Consider the following 24,246-nt stretch of genomic DNA (forward strand, 5'->3'; position numbering starts at 1 on the left):
TCAGCCCTCAATCCTACCCTGTTATTCAGTGTGATCTATGCTGATCTCAACTCCACCTCCGTGGCACTTCCGATAACTCTCAATTCCTTGGACTTTCAGATATCTGTCCTGCTCCACCCCCAGTACATCATATGATCTGGACTTCACCACCCTTGGGATGAGGGTGAGCGGCAGAAATTCCAGATGCTCACTACACCCTGAGGGAAGAGGTTTCTAAGACCCTTCCCACCTCAGACATTATCTCTTCTTTCTCATTCCAACAGGCAGAAGATACAAGGGGAAGGAAGGGGGGGGGGGCGGGAGGGAGTGTCGACTCAGACCATGTGAGGCCTGCGTCGGGCATTTTCATGCCTTACAAGGCGCAGATTGGAAGTCTGTGGGGCACCACTCCTCACACAGGCACTAGAGCAATGTGTGATTAAGTGTCTTGCTCAAGGACACAAACACGCTGCCACAGCTGAGGCTCGAACCAGCGACCTTCAGATCACTAGATGAACGCCTTAACCACTTGGCCACGTGCCCACGAAGATACAAAAACTTGAAAAAACACACCATCAGGCTCAGCTCATTCATAAGGCCAGTGATGTTGTGGGGATGGAACTGGACTCTCATTCATAAGGCCAGTGATGTTGTGGGGATGGAACTGGACTCTCTCACGGTGGTGTCTGAAAAGAGGATGCTGTCCAAGTTGCATGCCATCTTGGACAATGTCTCCCATCCACTACATAATGTACTGGTTGGGCACGGGAGTACATTCAGCCAGAGACTCATTCCACCGAGATGCAACACTGAGCGTCATAGGAAGTCATTCCTGCCTGTGGCCATCAAACTTTACAACTCCTCCCTTGGAGGGTCAGACACCCTGAGCCAATAGGCTGGTCCTGGATTTATTTCATAATTTACTGGCGTAACTTACATACTACTATTTAACTATTTATGGTTTTATTACTATTTATTATTTATGGTGCAATTGTAACGAAAACCAATTTCCCCCGGAATCAATAAAATATGACTATGACTATGACTAAGGACAGCTTCTACTCTGTAGTAACAAGACTCTTGAATGGATCCCTTGTATAATTTTCTTTGTTTTTGTAATTTATTTTTTTTATTGAAGTTCATCATCAAACAAAATTTTCCATAAGATGTATTTCAGATACTGTACATATATGTCACAAATCTCCACACTTAAAGTTGTACAGGGCATTTGAGAGGCTACACTTGGAATACTGAACAAGGTCTTTTGGTCCCTTTACCTAAAAAAGGGTGGGGATACGTCCCTACCAAAGAAGGTGTAGGCTGCTCCTTCCCTCTGCTGTCACCCTTGGGCAAGGTGTAACACCTGTTCAGACAACATCTACCCCCCCTCCCCCCCACTTTCAGGGTCATTTGAAGCCATGGGAGCAGGTGGGGGATGGTTGCATGTCACAACTCTTGGTTATGCGACTACTGTTGCCAGACCATCCCTGAAGAGTATTGATCATGGCTGGGGTCACCTGTCTTGCAAAGACACGGCCCAGAAGGAGGCAATGGCAAATCACTTCCGTAGAAACACTCATGGTCATGCGACACGGCACAGAATGAAGATGACCTCAGGAAGGATATACTGACACTGGGGCCAGAGATTCAGCTGGCTATTTCCCGGAAGGAGCGGGATGTCCTACCAAGTGAGGCTGGACCAATTGGATCCATAATGCTTGGTGTTTAGAGAAATGCAGGTAACTTTATTCAAACAGTCAGCAACTAAGAAGGATTGTCAGGGAAGACATTGGAATATATCCACTAGTGCACGAACCACAAAATAAGTGGACAAGGCTAAAAGATAAGATGCTAGAGAAACTCAGCAGGTCGGGCAGCATCTATAGGGAGGAATAAACAGTCAACATCTATCAGGACAGCATAATTTGGCCATCTATAACGATCTCAGTCATCCAGGTCATTGTAAATCAGGGCTTCCTGTGTTGTCTAGAAGACGTTTGGCCACTCATCCAAGAAGCTTCTTCAGTTTTGATCCAGTGTGGGTAGTTTCGCAGCTTATAAAATCTGTGAGTTGTTTAAAGAAATGGCAATCACCTGAGGGTTGCTAAGAGTCATGGAGGTAATGAGAGAGTCATTAGTCTTATCTCTATATGAATGGAGGTGTGAACTGTTGTGGAGACGCCGGGGTAGAATGTTAGTGTCAAGTAGCTGATAGGTGATGTCATACCCCACCCCCTCCGATCAGGAGTGGGTTTTCCAGTTTGACAAAGATGGCTTCTTTAACCCTTCTTTCAAACTACCTGTGCTCCCTGTCCAAAATGTGCACATTGTTATCATCAAAGGAGTGTTCTTTGTCCTTCAGGTGTCGCCATACAGCCGAATCTTGAGCTGAGGTGTTGGCCCTCCTATGCTGGGCCATCCGAGTGTTTTGATTTGCCGATATACAGATCTGAGCAGTTCTCACTGTATTGGATAACAGATACAATATTGTTCTGTTTACGGTTGGGTGTAGGATCACCCAGCTTGGATCAGCTATGTACTCTACTTGGCTTTTGTCTCAATACGACCTATTTCAAATACAAAGATGTCCTCTACAGGCAGAAACACGGTTGCACCATGTCTCCTACTGTGGCCAACTTATACATAGAAGAAGTAGAAAGGACGGCCTTCCATGGAACATCACCCAGTCAACGGTTCAGGTATGCGGATGACACCTGGGTCAAGGTCAAGCCTTCACAGAACACATCAACTCGCTGGATAATAACATCAAACCTACATGAGAAGACATCGAGAACAATAGACTGGCCTTTTTAGACTGTGCAGTACTTATCAAAGAAAATGGATATCTAGATATTGACGTTTATAGGAAACCAACCCACACAGATCAGTACCTATAGTTTGATTCTCATCACCCATTAGAACATAAGTTGGGGGTTATCAGAACACTACATCACCGTACTGAGCATGTGCCCACCAACATTACAGCTGAAGGCAAGGACTGCAAGTATTTGAGAGAAGACTTGAAAGCTTGTGGCTACTCTGACTGGGCCTTCATCAAGACAGCAACAAAAACCAGCAGGGTCATCAGCCCAGCAGACAGAGGTAAGGAGTAAAGCAGGGAAAAGATAGTCATCCCATATGTAGCTGGAGTTTCAGAGAAAATCAGAAGGATTTTCAACAAACATCAAATCCCTGTGTTTTTCAAACTTAGAACACACTCAGACAGAAACCCGCCCACCCCAGGACCCTACACCCAAACATAAACAGAGCAATATTGTATCTGCTATCCAATACAGTGAGAACTGCTCAGATCTGTATTTCAGCGAGACAAAACAACCACTTCACAAACAGATGGCCCAAATTAGGAGGGGCCAACACCTCAGGTCAAGACTCGGTTATATGGCTACATCTAAAGGACAAGGGACACTCCTTTGATGATAACAATGTGCACATTTTGGACAGGGAGCACAGGTAGTTTGAAAGAGGGGTTAAAGAAGCCATCTTTGTCAAACTGGAAAACCCATCCCTGATCGGAGGGGGTGGGGTACGACATCACCTATCAGCTACTTACAATGCAGTCCGAACATCTCCACCCCGGTGGCTCCACAACAGTTCACACCTCCATTCATGCAGAGATATGACTAGTGACCCTCTCATTACCTCTGTGACTCTTAACAGCCCAAATGTGATTGCTATACCTTCAAACAACTCGCAGAGTTTATAAACCGGAAAACTACCCACCAAGGATCAGAACGGAAGAAGGCTCTTGCATGAGTGGCGAAATGTCTTCTGAACAACACAGCAAGTCCAGTCGCCTTGATTTACTACTGCCTGAGATAATTTGGTTGGGTTTTGGGTTGAGACCTGCTGAAGTATCATCTCCATAGATGTTGCCTGAGCTGTTGAGTATTTCCAGTGTTTTGTGTGTATTGCTACAAGATGAGGGGCTAGTCATTTGGAACTGATGGGTGTAGAGACCTCTTCTCTCCAGAACTCTCTGCCCCCAAGGGTAGTGGAGGCCACATGGTATGGTGCAGAGGGACAAATATCTGAAAGTTCAAGGAACTGAGAGTGAGAGGGCAGTGGCACGGAAGAGGAATTGAGGACAACAGGGATCAACTGTGATCACATCAAATGGCAAGTTCAGGCTTGAGGGGCCGAGTGGCAGATTCCTACTCCAATTTCCTTGTGTTCTTGTGAGCTGAGACACTCACACAGGGAGGCTTTGGGGAGAGGACAGAGGGGGATCCCAAAGTTCAGAAAGGTGATGGTGTTGCTGCCAGTACTGAACACATCTAGTCCACCCGTTATTCCTTCCATACATTACATATACAGTAATTCATTGAAGTTTTATATCGCAAAATGAAAAAAATTCCTCTCTATAAGCCAGCAATAAAAAACCTGACCCTGATGGCACAAGAACTCGAACGCAAGGCTAAACACTCAGATACGCACGTTCGTAATTACAACCAGGTCTGTGGCTAAGTCTCCCCCCCCCCCCCACCTGTACACACTCTAGACGGAAGGTTGTACTGACTGGGCGGGGGAAAGATAGGGGAGGGTGTAGGATTTGGAGGAAGGGTATAGAGTCCAGAAGAGGGTGTAGAGATAGGGAAGGGTGTAGGATTTGGAGGGTTATAGGGGTTGTAGAGATAGGGGAGGGTGTAGGATTTGGAGAGTTATAGGGGTTGTAGAGATAGGGAAGGGTGTAGGATTTGGAGGGTTATAGGGGTTGTAGAGATAGGGAAGGGTGTAGGATTTGGAGGGTTATAGAGGTTGTAGAGATAGGGAAGGGTGTAGGATTTGGAGGGTTATAGGGGTCCAGAAGGGGGTGTAGAGATAGGGAAGGGTGTAGGATTTGGAGGGTTATAGGGGTCCAGAAGAGGGTGTAGAGATAGGGAAGGGTGTAGGATTTGGAGGGTTATAGGGGTCCAGAAGAGGGTGTAGAGATAGGGAAGGGTGTAGGATTTGGAGGGTTATAGGGGTTGTAGAGATAGGGGAGGGTGTATTGGTCAGGGGGTGTCAGGAGGGAATGGAAAAGGTGTGGGGAAGTGTAAAGGGAACGGAGAGATGTGGTAGCTGGCGGTGGGGAAGGGGAGGCGGTTACGGATATAAGGAGGAGTTACAGAGAGTGGGCTGTGGATATTCTGAGAGCAGAAGGGACAGGAGGAAGGGGTGTTGGGGCTGAAGGAGATTAGAGACAGGGAGGTATGTAGGGGACTGAGGGGTTCACAGAGAAGGGAAGTGTCACTCATGACTGGGAAAGTTGTAGTGGCTGGTAATTACAGAGATAGGGAGGGAAGGAGGGGCTGGGGGTGTGGATATCACAGAGACTGGGAGTGTTACAGGGGCCTGAGGAGATTACAGAGATAGCGAGGGAAGTAGGGGTCAGAGGGTGGTCACAGAGCTAGGGAATGATGGAAGGGTTGGAGGGGGGGCTCAGAGATCAGGAGGGATGTAGGGGCTGAAGGTGGGGTTACAGAGATTGGGAGGGTTGGAGGGTCAGAGGAGATTACAGAGATAGGGAGGGATGTTGGGTCTGGAGGGAATGTCAGAAGATAGGCGTGTTATAGGGGTCTGGGGAGAGTCCACAGATTGTGAGGAGTGTAGAGTGTCTCACAGAGAGGGACATGAGATAGTGAAGTGTCACAGAGAGGGGCTCACGGAGACAGGGGTGGTCACAGAGACGGGGGGGGGTGGTCAAAGAGACAGTGTGTGACACAGACCAGGAGGGTTTGTACAGAGACCTGGAAGGTGGGGGGTCATTGAGAGTGATGGACCCAGGTCCGACAAAGAACCTGTCAAGATGGCTAATGGCAGGAGCTGAGCCGCAGTGGCCTTACCTGTGTCACACTCCTCGTGGTCGCTCTGGTCCAGCAGGTGTGTCAGCTCGGAGCTCTGCGTCAGGTAGTTACGGAGGCTGGTGATCATCTGCTGGATCCCCTGCAGCATCTCGGTGCTGCTGGTGTGCTTGCCCCTGCCCTCGATGGTGTAGGAGACGAAGCCCTGCAGCAGGCTGCCAAAGTAGCAGTCCTTGTTGTGAGACAGCTCCTCGATTTTGTTCCTGATCCTGCGGTCAGCCGACACGAGGCCGGTGAAGGCGTGGCTGACGGCCGACAGCCGGTTCCTCACCTTGTCGGTCAGGCCGTGTGAGTGGCGTTTGTACCTTTGCCTGTGCGGTGTGTGCGGGCTGGCCGCCGTCACCTCCTCCTCCATGCTGCTGACCGACAGCGAGTCCAGCTCCAAGATGGGTGGCAGCACCGGGCTGTCGCAGGCCAGCAGCGAGCTCTCCGAGTGCGACTTGCGGAGGGACGAGGGGCACTTGAGGCTGCTGCTCTCCAGCCAGGAGGCGCGGTAGTAGGGCGGCAGGGTGCTGCTCCCCCCGCCCCCGCCCCCGCCCCGGGGGCTTGCCACCTCCTCCGTCACTTCGCCCTCAGGGTTGTCGCCCCAGCTCCAGGCCGCCCGCCGGCTGAAGGTTTTCCTCCGCGAGGCTGTCGACGGCGTCTCTGGACTTGCCTCTATGCTCACCTCTGCGCTCACCTCTGCGCTCTGAGCTGTCGAGAGATCAGTGGAGACAGAGTGGTTAGAGCGTGGCTGAGGAGTCTGAGGGAGAAGCTGCCCGCTGGGGGAGGAGGGGTATCCGTGGGGAACGGGGAGGGGTATCCGTGAGGAACAAGGAGGTGTATTCGTGAGGAACGGGGAGGAGTATCCGTGAAGAATGAGGAGGAGTATCCGTGAGGAACGGGGAAGGGTGTCTGTGAGGAACGGGGAGGGGTATCCGTGAAGAATGAGGAGGAGTATCCGTGAGGAACGGGGAAGGGTGTCTGTGAGGAATGGGGAGGGATATCCGTGGGGAACGGGCTCTCACGGACCGAGGCACTGGGGAGAATGAAGATACTCTCTCCTAACACGGTGAGAGGGTTCCCGGGGGTGGGGCGGGGAAGCAGCTGTGTAATTTTTGTTAAAGCAATGGGAGCACCTTCACCAGAAGTGCGCTGGAACATGAGTCATACCCTCTGTAAGGGGCTGTGGGGAGACGGTCATCGCAAATGCCTGGTCACCTGGATTCCAGACAGGCCCCAACAGACCGTTGGGAAGATGACCCACACCCCAACCTTTGTGCCCAGCTGCACCTTTGCCTGCGGCCATGAGCAACCCCTGGAAGCTCCCAGGATAAAGTCTCATAGATCGAGCATGGCGGCACAGGAATAGGCATTTCAGCTGATCTAGGCTTTACTTACTGCCTGTTACACCGCTGGCATTTAGGGCAGCAATGAAGGTCCTCCATCTCTGGTGGTGTTCAGGGCTTCCTTCATCATGTCAGTAGCTTCCACTTGGTTTTCACTACTGTCAGTCACGCAAGTCCCGGGTGGAGACTCAGGAATACCGTCACACTCAGATGTAGAAGGATTCTTCATTGTTGTTTCCGTAACAGTTTTGTTTGACCAGTCAGGGTTGTTAGCCCTGAGCTGAACCCCTGAACCTGGAGGACTGGTAGACCACTCAATCCAGCCTTTACCCTTTGACCTGTTTGGCATGGGAGGGTGACCCAAAAGCCAAAACATAAAGCCCTGACTCCTGCCACCATACAGTGGCTCTCCGGGTCATTGAGGCATACGAGCCTCTAAACTCTACAACATGGCTGTGGTCCTGTTGGAGGATGCAGACCTTGTCAAACTGTTAACTTGCCTAGTCCCACCGAGCCCCACCGAGACCATCGCCCTCTGTACCCCTCCCATCCATGTACTGTTCCAAACTTCTCTTCAGCGGCGCAATTAAACCTACTTCAGCTGGAGGCTCACACCATTCTGAGCAAAGATCCCCCTTACACCCCTCAAATATTTCACCTTTCACCCATAACCTATGACCTCTAGTTGTAGTAGTCTCACCTAACCTCAGTGGAAAAAGCCTGTTTGCATTTACCCGACCCAATTTACATCGGTTGTGCGCAAGTGGAACAGGTCAAAAGTTTTAAGGTCCTCAGGGTCAATATCACAAATGACCTGACTTGGTCCGACCAAGCAGAGTCCACTGCCAAGAAGGCCCACCAGCACCTTTACTTCCTGAGAAAACTAAAGAAATTTGGCCTGTCCCCTAAAACCCTCACTAATTTTTATAGATGCACCGTAGAAAGCATTCTTCTAGGGTGCATCACAACCTGGTATGGAAGTTGTCCTGTCCAAGACCGGAAGGTGCTGCAGAAAATTGTGAACACAGCACAGCACATCACACAAAACAATCTTCCGTCCATGGACTCACTTTACACCGCACGCTGTCGGAGCAGTGCTGCCAGGATAATCAAGGACACCACCCACCCAGCCAACACACTGTTCGTCCCTCTTCCCTCCGGGAGAAGGCTCAGGAGCTTGAAGACTCGTATGGCCAGATTTGGGAACAGCTTCTTTCCAACTGTGATAAGACTGCTGAACGGATCCTGACCCGGATCTGGGCCGTACCCTCCAAATATCCGGACCTGCCTCTTGGTTTTTTTGCACTACCTTACTTTCCCTTTTCTATTTTCTATTTATGATTTATAATTTAAATTTTTAATATCTACTAATTTTAACTAGTTTTAATATCTTTAATATTTAATATTTGTAATCCAGGAAGAGTGAAGAGCGGAATCAAATATCGCTCTGATGATTGTACGTTCTAGTACTAATTGTTTGGCGACAATAAAGTATAAAGTATAAACCCCTGGTAATTTTGTATACCTCTGTCAGGAGGAGTTTGACAGATCCCAGTCACCAGAGATGGCCAGAAACACCACGCCACTTCTGTGGGCCGGGTAAGTTTCTGGAGCAGAGGAGATGCCACCGGCTGGGTGTGCTGGAAGCTGGAGATGAACTCTTGCAGGAAGAGTCAAATCCAGAAACCCCAACACTGTTCGGACAGTTTCCTTTGGTGAGGGAGACTAGGACCAGAGGGCTGAGGCTCAGAATAGGAGAACATCCATTCAGAACGGAGACGAGGAGGAATTTCTTTAGCCAGAGGGTGGTGAGTCTGTGGAATTTGTTGCCACAGGCGGCTGTGGAGGTCAGGTTGTTGGGTGCATATAAGGCAGAGGTTGATAGACTCCTGATTGGTTAGGGCATGAAGGGAGACGGGGAGAAGGCAGGAGACTGCGATGGAAATGGATCAGCCATGATGAAAAGGCAGAGCAGACTCGATGGGCTGAATGGCCTAATTCTGCTCCAAAGTCTTAAGGTCACATTATCTCGGAAACAAGATTAGCTTTAGATTTACATTTATATCAAAATTTTGAATAATACAGTGAAATGTGCCATTTGTGTCAACAATCAGCAGGGTCTGACGGTGTGCTGGGTGCAGCCCGCAAGTGTCACTACGCTTCAGAGCGTGGACACTACCCCGAAACCGACATCTCTGCAATGTGCGAGGAAAGCCGAGCTCCTGCAGCAAACCCACACGGTCACAAGGGCAACAAGAGGAAGGACGGTGAGGCCTTGGAGAGGTTTACCAGGATTCGAGGGTGTGTGCTATCACAAGAGGCTGCACAGACTTGGGTTGTTTGCTCTGGATTGGCGGAGGCTGACGAGAGATCTGATAGAGTTTTGTAAGACAATGAGAGGCAAACAGAGCGAGGCCTGTCATGGGGGGGAACTGTCTCAGATACTGAAGTGTAGTTTTGGGAACTATATTACTGATGGATCCTGGATCAATGGACTCTTTGTGAGTTGGGGAGGGGGTCAATGCTTTTGCCGGTGTAAGCTGGTGGGGGGGGGGGGTCGATGCTTTTGCTGGTGTGAGTTGGGGGGGTCGATGCTTTTACTGGTGTGAGTTGGGGGGGTCGATGCTGTGAGATGGGGGGTTGATGTTTTTGCTGGTGGGAGTTGGGGATGGAGGTGGATGCTTTCGCTGGTGTGAGTTGGGGGTTTGATGCTTTTGCTGGTGTGAGTTGGGGGGGTCGATGGTTTTGCTGGTGTGAGTTGGGGGAGGAGTTCGATACTTTTGCTGGTGTGAGTTGGGGGGGTCGATGCTGCTGCTGGTGCGAAGTGTGGTGGGCTTCAGGCCTCCGATGTTTCTCGTTCTGTGGGCTTTCTTTGTTTTGTGGATGTCTGTGAGGTGGATGAATTTCAGGTTGTACACTGTATATACTGTCTACTCTGATATTCAATGTACTTTGAAACCTTTGAAACCTTGAAAATGCTGGACAACAGGTCAGGCAACATCTATTGAATGGCATAAACAGTCAACATTTGGGCCAACACTCTTGATGGAGGAGTCCTGATGAATGGTCTCAGGCTGAAACGATAGATGCTGCCTGACCTGCTGAGTTCCTCCAGCACTCTGTGTGTGTTACTCAAGGACAACAAGATGGGCTCCTGATCTCGCAGTCTACCACACTGTGATCTTGCACCTTATTCAAAGTTCAAAGCTCAAAGTCAATTTTGTTCTCAAAATACATACAGCATATGTCACCATATACAACCCTGAGATTCATTTTCCTGTGGGCATACTCAACAAATCTATAGAATAGTAACTGTAACAGAATCAATGAAAGACTGCCCAACTAGGCTGTTTAACCAGAGTGCAGAAAACAAACTAGGAAAACACAGAAAGAAGAAATAATAATAAAAATTAAATAAACAATAAATATCGAGTACATGAGATTGAGAACAGTCCTTGAAAGTGAATCCATTGGTTTTGGGAATATTTCAATGATAGGTTGAGTGAAGTTATCCACACTGGTTCAGGAGCCTGATGGTTGTGGGGTAATAACTGTTCCTGAACCTGGTGGTGTGGGACCTGAGGCTCATTGTGGTGAGTGAAGTTATCCACACTGGTTCAGGAGCCTGATGGTTGTAGGGTAATAACTGTTCCTGAACCTGGTGGTGTGGGACCTGAGGCTTCTGCACCTTCTCTCTGATGGCAGCAGATGAGTGGGTGGGTGGGGGAAGGTGGTACGAAGTAAGAAGCTGGGGGTGGTAGGCAGAAGAGGTAAAGTGTTGAAGAAAAAGTAATCTGAGAGGGGAGGAGATTGCACTATGGGAGAAAGGGATGGAGGAGAGCACAGAGTTTGTTGGGCCAAAGGCTGAATCGCCTCTAGTTGCACAACACCTCTAAAGAAGAACGGAAGGAGCAGGTCACCTTTAAATATCTCCTCCTCTTCCACACTCTTCCCCGAATCCGATTTCTCGCTGTCATTGCAGCTGAGGGTATCCCGGTGTGTCTGAGGGGCCAGAGATCCTGCCGAGCGTTTTCTGCACCTGGTGGCCAAGCGAGAGTGCTGGAAGGTACAGGAGGGCCCAGCCTGTTGCAGCCAGCTGTCGCCGTGCTCCTTGAGGAAGAGGGGGTTGATGAAGAAGAGTGCCCCGTTCTCTCCGGTCACCTGGATGGAACACATTGGGAGGTGCTGATGCTTCAGGAGCTCTGCGGTGGATGTGGCTGGGTCTACCTCTATGGTGTCACCGGCGGCTTCCTGGGAGCTTCCATCTTGCTTTTGGTTCAGTGGCAAATCCCAGAACACTGCATGGAAACAAGGAAGAGATTGACACTAGGTGGAGATACTAGCTGGGGCATTGAGTCCAAGAGTTGGGAAATCATTCTGAAGCTGTATAAAACTGTGGTCAGGCTGTACTCAGAGCTTTCCTACCGCACACTGATGCACAGTGGAGACTATCTGGGCTGGTTGCATCATGGCCTGGTACGGGATCCCCAATACCCAGGAACAGAAAGTGCTGGATACAACCTAGTGCTTCACAAGCAAAGCCCTTCCACTGTTGAGCACATCTACAAGGAGCACTGCCAGGAGAAAGCAGCATCCATCATCAAGGACCTCACCATCCAGGCCATGCTCTCTTCTCACTGCTGCCATTGAGAAGGAGGTAAAGGAACCTCAGGTTCAGGAACAGTTAGTACCATCAGGGTCCTGAACCAGCGTGGATAACTTCACTCACCTCAACTCTGAACCAGTCCCACAAATATCAAGGGCTCTACAACTCATGTTCTGAGTATTATTTATCATCTTAATTTGGATAATTTGACTACTTTGTACATTGGTTGCTTGTCTATCTTTTTCATGTAGAGTTTTTCATTAATTCTATTGTATTTCTTTATGTTCCTACAAATACCCACAAGACAATGAATCTCAGGGTTGTATATGGTGTCATATATGTACTTTGATGATAAATTTACATTGACTTTTTGACTTTGTGAAGTGTCCTTGAAGTGAGTCAATAGGTTGTGGAATTAGTTCAGAGTTATGATAAGTGAAGTTATCTACACCGGTTCAGGAGCCTGATGGTTGAGGGGTAATAACTGTTCCTGAACCTGGTGGTGTGGGACCTGAGGCTCATTGTGGTGAGTGAAGTTATCCACACTGGTTCAGGAGCCTGATGGTTGAGGGGTAATAACTGTTCCTGAACCTGGTGGTGTGGGACCTGAGGCTCATTGTGGTGAGTGAAGTTATCCACACTGGTTCAGGAGCCTGATGGTTGTGGGGTAATAACTGTTCCTGAACCTGCTGGTGTGGGACCTGAGGCTCATTGTGGTGAGTGAAGTTATCCACACTGGTTCAGGAGCCTGATGGTTGTGGAGTAATAACTGTTCCTGAACCTGGTGGTGTGGGACCTGAGGCTCATTGTGGTGAGTGAAGTTATCCACACTGGTTCAGGAGCCTGATGGTTGTGGGGTAATAACTGTTCCTGAACCTGGTAGTGTGGGACCTGAGGCTCATTGTGGTGAGTGAAGTTATCCACACTGGTTCAGGAGCCTGATGGTTGTGGGGTAATAACTGTTCCTGAACCTGGTGGTGTGGGACCTGAGGCTCATTGTGGTGAGTGAAGTTATCCACACTGGTTCAGGAGCCTGATGGTTGTGGGGTAATAACTGTTCCTGAACCTGGTGGTGTGGGACCTGAGGCTCATTGTGGTGAGTGGAATTATCCCCGCTGGTTCAGGAGCCTGATGGTTGTGGGGTAATAACTGTTCCTGAACCTGGTGGTGTGGGACCTGAGGCTCATTGTGGTGAGTGAAGTTATCCACACTGGTTCAGGAGCTTGATGGTTGAGGGGTAATAACTGTTCCTGAACCTGGTGGTGTGGGACCTGAGGCTCATTGTGGTGAGTGAAGTTATCCACACTGGTTCAGGAGCCTGATGGTTGTGGGGTAATAACTGTTCCTGAACCTGGTGGTGTGGGACCTGAGGCTCATTGTGGTGAGTGAAGTTATCCACACTGGTTCAGGAGCCTGATGGTTGAGGGGTAATAACTGTTCCTGAACCTGGTGGTGTGGGACCTGAGGCTCATTGTGGTGAGTGAAGTTATCCACACTGGTTCAGGAGCTTGATGGTTGAGGGGTAATAACTGTTCCTGAACCTGGTGGTGTGGGACCTGAGGCTCATTGTGGTGAGTGAAGTTATCCACACTGGTTCAGGAGCCTGATGGTTGAGGGGTAATAACTGTTCCTGAACCTGGTGGTGTGGGACCTGAGGCTCCTAAGGACAGGTTTGCCACACCCTGTCCACATTTATAGCTTGGCTTGAGGTACAGGAGGGAAGCTGCTTCCTGTGGAACAGCCGCGAAGCACCGTTACCATCGGCGGGGAGTGTTGACAGGTTCAGGGTGGGCAGGGAGGGAGGACTAGGGGGTTGACACTTAACTCAGAGTGGGAGGTAGCAGAGCTGAAGTGAGAGCAGTGAGGAGGAAGCACAGGGAGGAAACGAGCCCCAGAATAAAGGAAGCCATATAAACTAATCACGAAAGCAAAGCCAGTGTGGTCAGATGAACTCACTCATGCCAAGCGCTGAGATCTCCTCCAATTCCTCCTTGTAGGTGGCGCACAAGATGGCAAGTGGCAGTTGCAAGCGAGAGGGTAGAACATCCCTGTGCAAATAGAACAGGTATTCGTGTTAGAAAGGGACCACAGGCACTCAATGCAATGACATTACAGGAGTTCCTTATTTCACATTGCAGTTTCCTGTTTTTGCAATTACAAAATATGTAAATCTTGGCAGCTTTTTTTTAAAGTTACATAGCATAAAAGAGTCTGTGCTGTTTTATGATGACCTACCTGGGCTTTGTGAATGAGTAACTGTGTGATTGCCATCCTCAGACACTAGGACTGCCACATCAATAGGCAACATGACAGAGGCAGGTGCTGCTCTGACCAGGGTGACATGAGAGACGCCATTTATCATGCCATGTTTCAGTACATCACGGGTAAAGCCCTCCCAACCATTGAGCACATCTACATGGAATGCTGTCGTAGGAAAGCAGCAGCCATCACCAGAGATCCCCACCCCCCAGGACGTGCCCTTTTCTCAGGTAGAAGATACTGGCACCGCCAGGTTCGAGAACAGTCGGTACCCTTGCACCTCCAGGCTCTTGAACAAAAGGGGTTAACCACACCTGTCTTTTGAGATGATCTCACTTTGAGGGCTCTTTATCTTGTTATTTCATGCTGTCGTTATTTATTGACATTTGTTTATATTTGCATTTGCACAGTTGTCTTCTGTGTTCTTGCTCTTTCATTGATCCTGTTTACAGTTACTATTCTATAGATTTGCTGAGTATGCCCGCAGGAAAATGAATCTCAGAGATGTATGTGGTGACAGATATGGACTCTGATAATAAATTTCACTGTGAACAGGTGATGACAATCAACCAAATTATTAATTTCACAATAACTGCACCAAAAATGGTCCTCTAAGACAATTTCTGGAATGGAACAGTTGTATGGGCCCTAGAGGACGGGCTGGCATTGGAGAGGGTACAGAGGACAATGATTCTGGGAGTGAAAGGGTTTATTTATGAGAAACATTTGATGGCTCTGGGCCTGTACTCACTGGAGTTCAGGAAAACAGGGGTGACCTATCATCAGGGAGCTCCACCACCCAGGACATGCTCTCTTCTAGCTGCCATCAGGCAGAAGGTACAAGAGCCTCAGGACCTCCACCACCAGGTTCAGAAACAGCTACTACCCCTCAACCAACAGGCACTTGAATCAGAGGGAATAACTTCACTCAGCTTCCCTTGCCCCCATCATCGAAATGTTCCCACATCCAGTGGACTCATTTTCAAAGACTCTCCATCTTATGTTCTTGATATTTGTTGCTTAGTTATTTACTATTATTCTTTCTTAATTTCCTTTTGCATTTGCGCCAAGAAAGCACATTTGCACATTGTTGCCTTTTGCACTCTGGTTGAAGGTCCCAGTTGGTGTGGATTTTACGTAAAATATACTATAAGTTATAATAAGAGCAAATTTAGAAACAATAATAGGTAGTGCAAAAGGAGAGCAGAAATAGCAAGGCAGTGTTCAAAGCTTCACAGTTCTTTCACAAACCTGATGGTCGATGGGAAGGAGCTGTACCCTAATCGTGGTGTTTGTGGCAACAGGCTCCTGTACTTTGTCCCTGATGGTAACATTGAGCAGAGGACACGTTGGGGCTGATAGGGGTCTTTAATGATGGATGCAGCCTTTTTGAAGTTGTCCTGGATGCTGTGGAGGCTGGTGCCCACGATGGAGCTGGCTGAGTTTACAACTTTCTGCTGCTTTTTCCGATCCTGTGCAGAGGTCCCTCCGTACCAGCCGGTCAGAATCATTGAGTGTGTGCCTTCAGGCTCCTGTACCTCCTCCCTATCAGTAGCAGTGAGAAGAGGGCATGGCCTGGGTGATGGGGTTCTTAATGATGGATGCTGCCTTTTTGAGGCACCGCTCCTTGAAGGTGTCCTGGATGCTGTGGAGGCTGGTGCCCATGATGGAGCTGATTGAGTTTACAACTCTCTGCAGTTTATTTTGATCCTCTGGCCCACCCCAACATACCAGACAGTGTGCAGCCAGTCAGAATGCTCTCCATGGTACATCAGTAGAAATTTGAGTGTTTCAGGTGACAAACCAAATCTCCTCAAGCTCCTAATGAAATATAGCCACTGTCTTGTCTTCTTTGTATCAATATGTTGGGACCAGGTTAGACCCTCAAAGATGTTGACAGCCGGAAACTCAAAATTGCTCACTTATTCCACTTCCGATGGCTCTGTGAGGGCTGGTATGTGTTACCATTTCTGAAGTCCACAATCAGCTCTTTGGTCTTACTGACGGAAGAGCTGCAGCATCACTCAACTAACTGATCCTAAACCATCCTAACTGATCCTTTACACATTCTTAGCTAAGTATCTGTTTGTTGAATATTTAGTTTTGTAGTCTGTGTAACCGGGAACTTAGATATTTGGTCGATTATTTTACAGTTTCTAAATGAATGCTTAATATACTTACTTGTGGTGAATGTTTTCTGCCTCATTCACCAAACCCGTGAACCTGCTTCCGCATCACACAGGTTAATCAGCAGCAGTGCACTGTAACTTACCTGCTGACACAGTAGTAACCAATCAGCTGGAAGATGCTGGTAAACCCCAGGTAGGAATGTTCCAGGTAATAAACTGCATGAGAAAATAAATAATATTAATCTAGAATCGTGATCCCACACTGGCCTGAAGAAAGTTTACAGCATAAATAGGTAAAAGGTCAATGCTTACCCTCTGGTATTAGACATTCCTACCCTGTGAAACAGGTACTCTCTGTCCACTCGATCTGCCTCTCATAATCGTATAAACCTCTATCAGATCTCCCCTCAGCCTCCGACACGCCAGAGAAAACAACCCAAGTCTATCCAGCCTCTCATGATAGCACATGCCCTCTAAACCAGGCACTTCCTGGTAAACCTGTTCTGCACCCTCTCCAAAGCCTCAACATCCTTCCTATAGTGGGGCAACCGGAATTATATTTGTACACGTAAAGGTGATAAATAATCGTCAGTCTAATTGAAATGTGAATCTCTCCTTTTATGAAATTCAGGAATAACTACCTCGGAGTGAGCAGGGGCAGAGGTCAAGTAGTATCAGATTCACTAGGATATGTCGTGAAATTTATTAATTTTGCGGGAGCAGTACAATGCAATACATGACAAATGTAGAAAAAACTGTAATACACTAAGTATATATATGTATTTTAAATAAGTAGTGCAAAAATAGAAATTAAAAGGTAGTGAGGTAGTGTTCATGGGTTCAATGTCCAGTCAGAAATTGGATGGCAGAGGGGAAGAAGCTGTTCCTGAATCGCTGAGTGTGTGCCTTCAGGCTTCTGTACCTCCTCCCTGATGGTAGCAGTGAGAAGAGGGCGTGTTCTGGATGATGGGGGTCCTTTATGGTGAATGCCGCCTTTTTGAGGCATCACTCCTTGAAGATGTCCTGGATACTACGGAGGCTAATGTCCATGATGGAGCTGACTAAGTTTATAGCTGTCTGTAGCTTCCTTCGATCCTGTGCGATAGCCCCCACCCACCCCCCAACACCCCACCCCATACCAGAGGGTGATGCAGCCATTCAAGATGCTCAAGCCCATTTCAACATGAACAGTGACAGGGCAGTCAGCTAACTCTAACCCCTCTCACCTCAGCCCATCAATCTCCGTACCACAGGGCCCACAACAATGAACGGAGAGTTTCAACCACCAGCGTAACAGGAAGAGACTCTCGTGTCCAAGCTCAAGTTTACCAGCAAAAGAAACAATGTTCCTCTGGGCCAAAGTACTCAACACAGTATAGGTAACTCTCTCGTAAAGCATAGAGTCATAGAGTATAGCAGAGAAACCTTCGGCCCATCTAGTCTGTGCTGAACCATTTAGACTGCCTACTCCCATCAACCTGCACCCAGGACCATAGCCCTCCATACCCCTACCATCCAAACTTCTCTTAAACGTTGAAATTGAACTTGCATTCACCACTTGTCCTGGCAGCTCATTCCACACTCTCACCACCCTCTGAGTGAATAAGTTTTCCCTCATGTTCCCCTTAAACTTCTCACCTTTTCACCCTTAACCCATGACCTCTGGTTGTAGTCCCACCCAACCTCAGTGGAAAAAGCCTGCTTGCATTTATCCTATCTATACCTCTCATAATTTTGTATAGCTCTATCTAAACCTCTCTCAATCTTCTACCTTCCAAGCGATAAAGTGCTAACCTATCCAATCTCTTCATACAACTCAGGCCTTCCAGTCCCAGCAACACCTTTTCTACTTTATTGACACCTTTCCGGCGGTAGGTGACTACAACTGCACACAATACTCCAAATTAGGCCTCACCAACATCTCCATACAACTTCAACATGAAGTACTATTACCACAAATAAATAAACAAATAATTAAAAAATATTCCAGTGATGATTGAGTTATGACAAGACTTTCCCCTCTCACTGGAAGCCTGAAATCGTGCAGATGACAGAGTGCAAAACTCAAGACTGGAAAGTTCATACATGGAATATGTGGGTACAGTGCCAGTGACCCGGGTTCAATTCTTGTCACTGCCTGTAAGGAGCTTGTATGTTCTCCCCGTAACCGCGTGCGTTTCCTCCCACAGTCCAAAGACGTATGCGTTTCTCACATCTGGAGTGTTGCACACTGTTCTGGTCACCCCACTATAGGAAGGATGGTGAGGTTTTGGAGAGGGTGCAGAAGTGGTTTACCAGGATGCTTATCCGTGTAAGTGGAACAAGTGCTACACATGCCCTTACACTTCCTCCCTTACCACCATTCAGAGCCCCAAACAGTCCTTCCAGGTGAGGCAACACTTCACCTGTGAGTCGACTGGGGTGATATACTGCGTCCGGTGCTCCCGATGTGGCCTTCTATATATTGGCGAGACCCGACGCAGACTGGGAGACCGTTTTGCTGAACACCTACGCTCTGTCCGCCAGAGAAAGCAGGATCTCCCAGTGGCCACACATTTTAATTCCACATCCCATTCCCATTCTGATATGTCTATCCACGGCCTTCCCTACTGTAAAGATGAAGCCACACTCAGGTTGGAGGAACCTTATATTCCATCTGGGTAGCCTCCAACCTGATGGCATGAACATTGACTTCTCAAACTTCCATTAATGTCCCACCTCCCCCTCGTACCCCATCCGTTATTTATTTATATATACACATTCTTTCTCTCTCTCTCCTTTTTCTCCCTCTGTCCCTCTGACTATACCCCTTGCCCATCCTCTGGGTTTTTTTTCTCCCCCTCCCCCTTTTCCTTCTCCCTGGGCCTCCTGTCCCATGATCCTCTCGTATCCCTTTTGCCAATCACCTATCCAGCTCTTGGCTCCATCCCTCCCCCTCCTGTCTTCTCCTATTATTTTGGATCTCCCCCTCCCCCTCCAACTTTCAAATCTCTTACTAGCTCTTCCTTCAGTTAGTCCTGACGAAGGGTCTCGGCCTGAAACGTCGACTGTACCTCTTCCTAGAGATGCTGCCTGGCCTGCTGCGTTCACCAGCAACTTTGATGTGTGTTACCAGGATGCTGTCTGGTTTAGAGGACATGTGCTATCATGAGAGGTTGGATAAACTTGGGTTGCTTTCTCTGGAGTGTCGGAGGCTGACGGGAGATCTGATAGAGGTTTATATGATTATGAGAGGCAGAGATCGAGTGGACAGAGTGTATCTGTTTCCCAAGGTAGAAATGTCTAATACCAGAGGGCATGCATTGAGGATGAGAACGGGTAGGTTCAAGGGGGATGTGAGGGGTAAGTTTTTTGCTCAGAGAGTGGTGGATGTCTGGAATGTGCTGCCTGGTCTGGTGGTAGAGGCAAATACATTAGGGGCTTTTCAGAGACGTTTAGATCGATATGTGGAAGACAGAGGGATATGGACATTGTGTGGAGAGGAGAGTTTAGTGTTTGGGTGTTTTTGATTTGCTATTTAGCTGGTCCAGCACAACATTGTGGGCCAAATGGCCTGTTCCTCTGATGTATTCTTGTGCTGTACTATGCTCTATGTATCCAAACTTCTCTTAAACATTGAAATCGAACTTGCATTCACCACTTGTCCTGGCAGCTCATTCCACACTCTCACCACCCTCTGAGTGAAGTCTCTCCTCATGTTTCCCTTAAATTTTCACCCTTAACCCATGACCTCTGGTTGTAGTCCCACCCAAAGCCTGCTTGCATTTACCCTATCTATACCCCTCATAATTTTGAATACCTCTATCAAATCTTCTACGTTGCAAGGAATAAAGTCCTAACCTATTCAATCTTTCCTTATGACTCGGGTCCTCCAAACTCGGAATCATCCTTGTACTCTCTCAACCTTAATTACATCTTTCCAGTAGGCAGGTCACCAAAACTGCACACAATACTCCAAACTGGGCCTCACCAACATCTTATACAACTTCAATGTAACATCCCATCCCCTGTGTTCAGTACTTTGATTTATGAAGGCCGATGTGCCAAAAGCTTTTTTTTAATAGCCTTATCAACCTGTGACGCCACTAGGAACGAATTATGTACCTGTATTCCCAGATCCCTTTGTTCTACTGCACTCCCTCAGTGCCCGACCTTGGTTGGTCCTCCTGGAGAGCAACATCTCTCACTTGCCTGTTCAACTGTGAGTGCCCACAAGGAAATGTATTTCAGGATACTATATGCTGACCTATACATATTCTGAGAATAGATTTACTTTGAACAGTGTTCAAAGAGCAGCCAATTACAGCCAGATGTCGATCAGGTTGAAGTACAACCAGGAACCAGAGACAGGAATCGCTTCTGCCCAGAGACACCCAGGCCGTTTACAGCTGACCTTATTGCTGACAATAACATTTGCAGATTATCTAAACCTGAAAGTTAAAAATGTGAGAAGCACTCAGCAGGCCAGGCAGCATGTTGAAAAGAGAGATAAAGTTAACGTTTCAGGTCAAGCATCCTTCAGCAGAACATTAACACGAGATGCTGCAGACGCAACACACACAAAATGCTGGAGGAACTCAGCAGGTCAGACAGTGTCGATGGTCAGAGTAACACACACAAAATGCTGGAGGAACTCAGCAAGTCAGACAGTGTCGATGGTCAGAGTAACACACACAAAATGCTGGAGGAACTCAGCAGGTCAGACAGTGTCGATGGTCAGAGTAACACACACAAAATGCTGGAGGAACTCAGCAGGTCAGACAGTGTCGATGGTCAGAGTAACACACACAAAATGCTGGAGGAACTCAGCAGATCAGACAGTGTCGATGGTCAGAGTAACACACACAAAATGCTGGAGGAACTCAGCACGTCAGACAGATCGATGGTCAGAGTAACACACACAAAATGCTGGAGGAACTCAGCAGGTCAGACAGTGTCGATGGTCAGAGTAACACACACAAAATGCTGGAGGAACTCAGCAGGTCAGACAGTGTCGATGGTCAGAGTAACACACACAAAATGCTGGAGGAACTCAGCAAGTCAGACAGTGTCGATGGTCAGAGTAACACACACAAAATGCTGGAGGAACTCAGCAGGTCAGACAGTGTCGATGGTCAGAGTAACACACACAAAATGCTGGAGGAACTCAGCAGGTCAGACAGTGTCGATGGTCAGAGTAACACACACAAAATGCTGGAGGAACTCAGCAGATCAGACAGTGTCGATGGTCAGAGTAACACACACAAAATGCTGGAGGAACTCAGCACGTCAGACAGATCGATGGTCAGAGTAACACACACAAAATGCTGGAGGAACTCAGCAGGTCAGACAGTGTCGATGGTCAGAGTAACACACACAAAATGCTGGAGGAACTCAGCAGGTCAGACAGTGTCGATGGTCAGAGTAACACACACAAAATGCTGGAGGAACTCAGCAGGTCAGACAATGTCGATGGTCAGAGTAACACACACAAAATGCTGGAGGAACTCAGCCGGTCAGACAGTGTCGATGGTCAGAGTAACACACACAAAATGCTGGAGGAACTCAGCAGGTCAGACAGTGTCGATGGTCAGAGTAACACACACAAAATGCTGGAGGAACTCAGCAGGTCAGACAGTGTCGATGGTCAGAGTAACACACACAAAATGCTGGAGGAACTCAGCAGATCAGACAGTGTCGATGGTCAGAGTAACACACACAAAATGCTGGAGGAACTCAGCAGGTCAGACAGTGTCGATGGTCAGAGTAACACACACAAAATGCTGGAGGAACTCAGCAGGTCAGACAGTGTCGATGGTCAGAGTAACACACACAAAATGCTGGAGGAACTCAACAGGTCAGACAGTGTCGATGGTCAGAGTAACACACACAAAATGCTGGAGGAACTCAGCAGATCAGACAGTGTCGATGGTCAGAGTAACACACACAAAATGCTGGAGGAACTCAGCCGGTCAGACAGATCGATGGTCAGAGTAACACACACAAAATGCTGGAGGAACTCAGCAGGTCAGACAGTGTCGATGGCCAGAGTAACACACACAAAATGCTGGAGGAACTCAGCAGGTCAGACAGTGTCGATGGTCAGAGTAACACACACAAAATGCTGGAGGAACTCAGCAGGTCAGACAGTGTCGATGGCCAGAGTAACACACACGAAATGCTGGAGGAACTCAGCCGGTCAGACAGATCGATGGTCAGAGTAACACACACAAAATGCTGGAGGAACTCAGCAGGTCAGACAGTGTCGATGGCCAGAGTAACACACACAAAATGCTGGAGGAACTCAGCAGGTCAGACAGTGTCGATGGTCAGAGTAACACACACAAAATGCTGGAGGAACTCAGCAGGTCAGACAGTGTCGATGGTCAGAGTAACACACACAAAATGCTGGAGGAACTCAGCAGGTCAGACAGTGTCGATGGCCAGAGTAACACACACGAAATGCTGGAGGAACTCAGCAGGTCAGACATTGTCGATGGTCAGAGTAACACACACAAAATGCTGGAGGAACTTAGCAGGTCAGATAGTGTCTCAGGTCAGAGTAACACACACAAAATGCTGGAGGAACTCAGCGGGTCAGACAGTGTCGATGGTCAGAGTAACACACACAAAATGCTGGAGGAACTCGGCAGGTCAGACAGTGTTGATGGCCAGAGTAACACACACAAAATGCTGGAGGAACTCAGCAGGTCAGACAGTGTTGATGGCCAGAGTAACACACACAAAATGCTGGAGGAACTCAGCAGGTCAGGCAGTGTCGATGGACAGAGCAACACACACAAAATGCTGGAGGAACTCAGCAGGTCAGACAGTGTCGATGGTCAGAGTAACACACACAAAATGCTGGAGGAACTCAGCAGGTCAGGCAGTGTCGATGGACAGAGCAACACACACAAAATGCTGGAGGAACTCAGCAGGTCAGATAGTGTCGATGGTCAGAGTAACACACACAAAATGCTGGAGGAACTCAGCAGGTCAGACAGTGTCGATGGACAGAGTAACACACACAAAATGCTGGAGGAACTCAGCAGGTCAGACAGTGTCGATGGTCAGAGTAACACACACAAAATGCTGGAGGAACTCAGCAGGTCAGACAGTGTCGATGGTCAGAGTAACACACACGAAATGCTGGAGGAACTCAGCAGGTCAGACAGTGTCGATGGTCAGAGTAACACACACAAAATGCTGGAGGAACTTAGCAGGTCAGATAGTGTCTCAGGTCAGAGTAACACACACAAAATGCTGGAGGAACTCAGCGGGTCAGACAGTGTCGATGGTCAGAGTAACACACACAAAATGCTGGAGGAACTCGGCAGGTCAGACAGTGTTGATGGCCAGAGTAACACACACAAAATGCTGGAGGAACTCAGCAGGTCAGACAGTGTCGATGGACAGCAACACACACAAAATGCTGGAGGAACTCAGCAGGTCAGACAGTGTCGATGGTCAGAGTAACACACACAAAATGCTGGAGGAACTCAGCAGGTCAGACAGTGTCGATGGCCAGAGTAACACACACAAAATGCTGGAGGAACTCAGCAGGTCAGACAGTGTCGATGGTCAGAGTAACACACACAAAATGCTGGAGGAACTCAGTGGGTCAGACAGTGTCGATGGTCAGAGTAACACACACAAAATGCTGGAGGAACTCAGCAGGTCAGACAGTGTCGATGGTCAGAGTAACACACACAAAATGCTGGAGGAACTCAGCAGGTTAGACAGTGTCGATGGTCAGAGTAACACACACAAAATGCTGGAGGAACTCAGCAGGTCAGACAGTGTCGATGGACAGAGCAACACACACAAAATGCTGGAGGAACTCAGCAGGTCAGACAGTGTTGATGGTCAGAGTAACACACAGAAAATGCTGGAGGAACTTAGCGGGTCAGATAGTGTCGATGGTCAGAGTAACACACACAAAATGCTGGAGGAACTCAGCAGGTCAGACAGTGTCGATGGTCAGAGTAACACACACAAAATGCTGGAGGAACTCAGCAGGTCAGACAGTGTCGATGGTCAGAGTAACACACACAAAATGCTGGAGGAACTCAGCAGGTCAGACAGTGTCGATGGCCAGAGTAACA

The 24,246-nt window shown here is 48.3% G+C and overlaps 1 protein-coding gene across 1 annotated transcript in view; it reads right to left on the reverse strand.

The window, feature by feature from the left end:
• Positions 1-24,246, reverse strand: part of LOC134355106 (ras and Rab interactor 3-like) — a 110,937-nt gene that overhangs the window by 54,452 nt on the left and 32,239 nt on the right. The window contains exons 4-7 of the mRNA XM_063064849.1: positions 16,306-16,378; positions 13,731-13,822; positions 11,089-11,466; positions 5,823-6,533 (exon numbers count right to left, since the gene is read on the reverse strand). Coding sequence (XP_062920919.1) covers positions 5,823-6,533; positions 11,089-11,466; positions 13,731-13,822; positions 16,306-16,378 — 1,254 coding nt within the window. The remainder of the gene's footprint in view (positions 1-5,822; positions 6,534-11,088; positions 11,467-13,730; positions 13,823-16,305; positions 16,379-24,246) is intronic.

Source organism: Mobula hypostoma, chromosome 12, assembly GCF_963921235.1.
Source record: "Mobula hypostoma chromosome 12, sMobHyp1.1, whole genome shotgun sequence".
Taxonomy (NCBI): Eukaryota; Metazoa; Chordata; class Chondrichthyes; order Myliobatiformes; family Myliobatidae; genus Mobula; species Mobula hypostoma.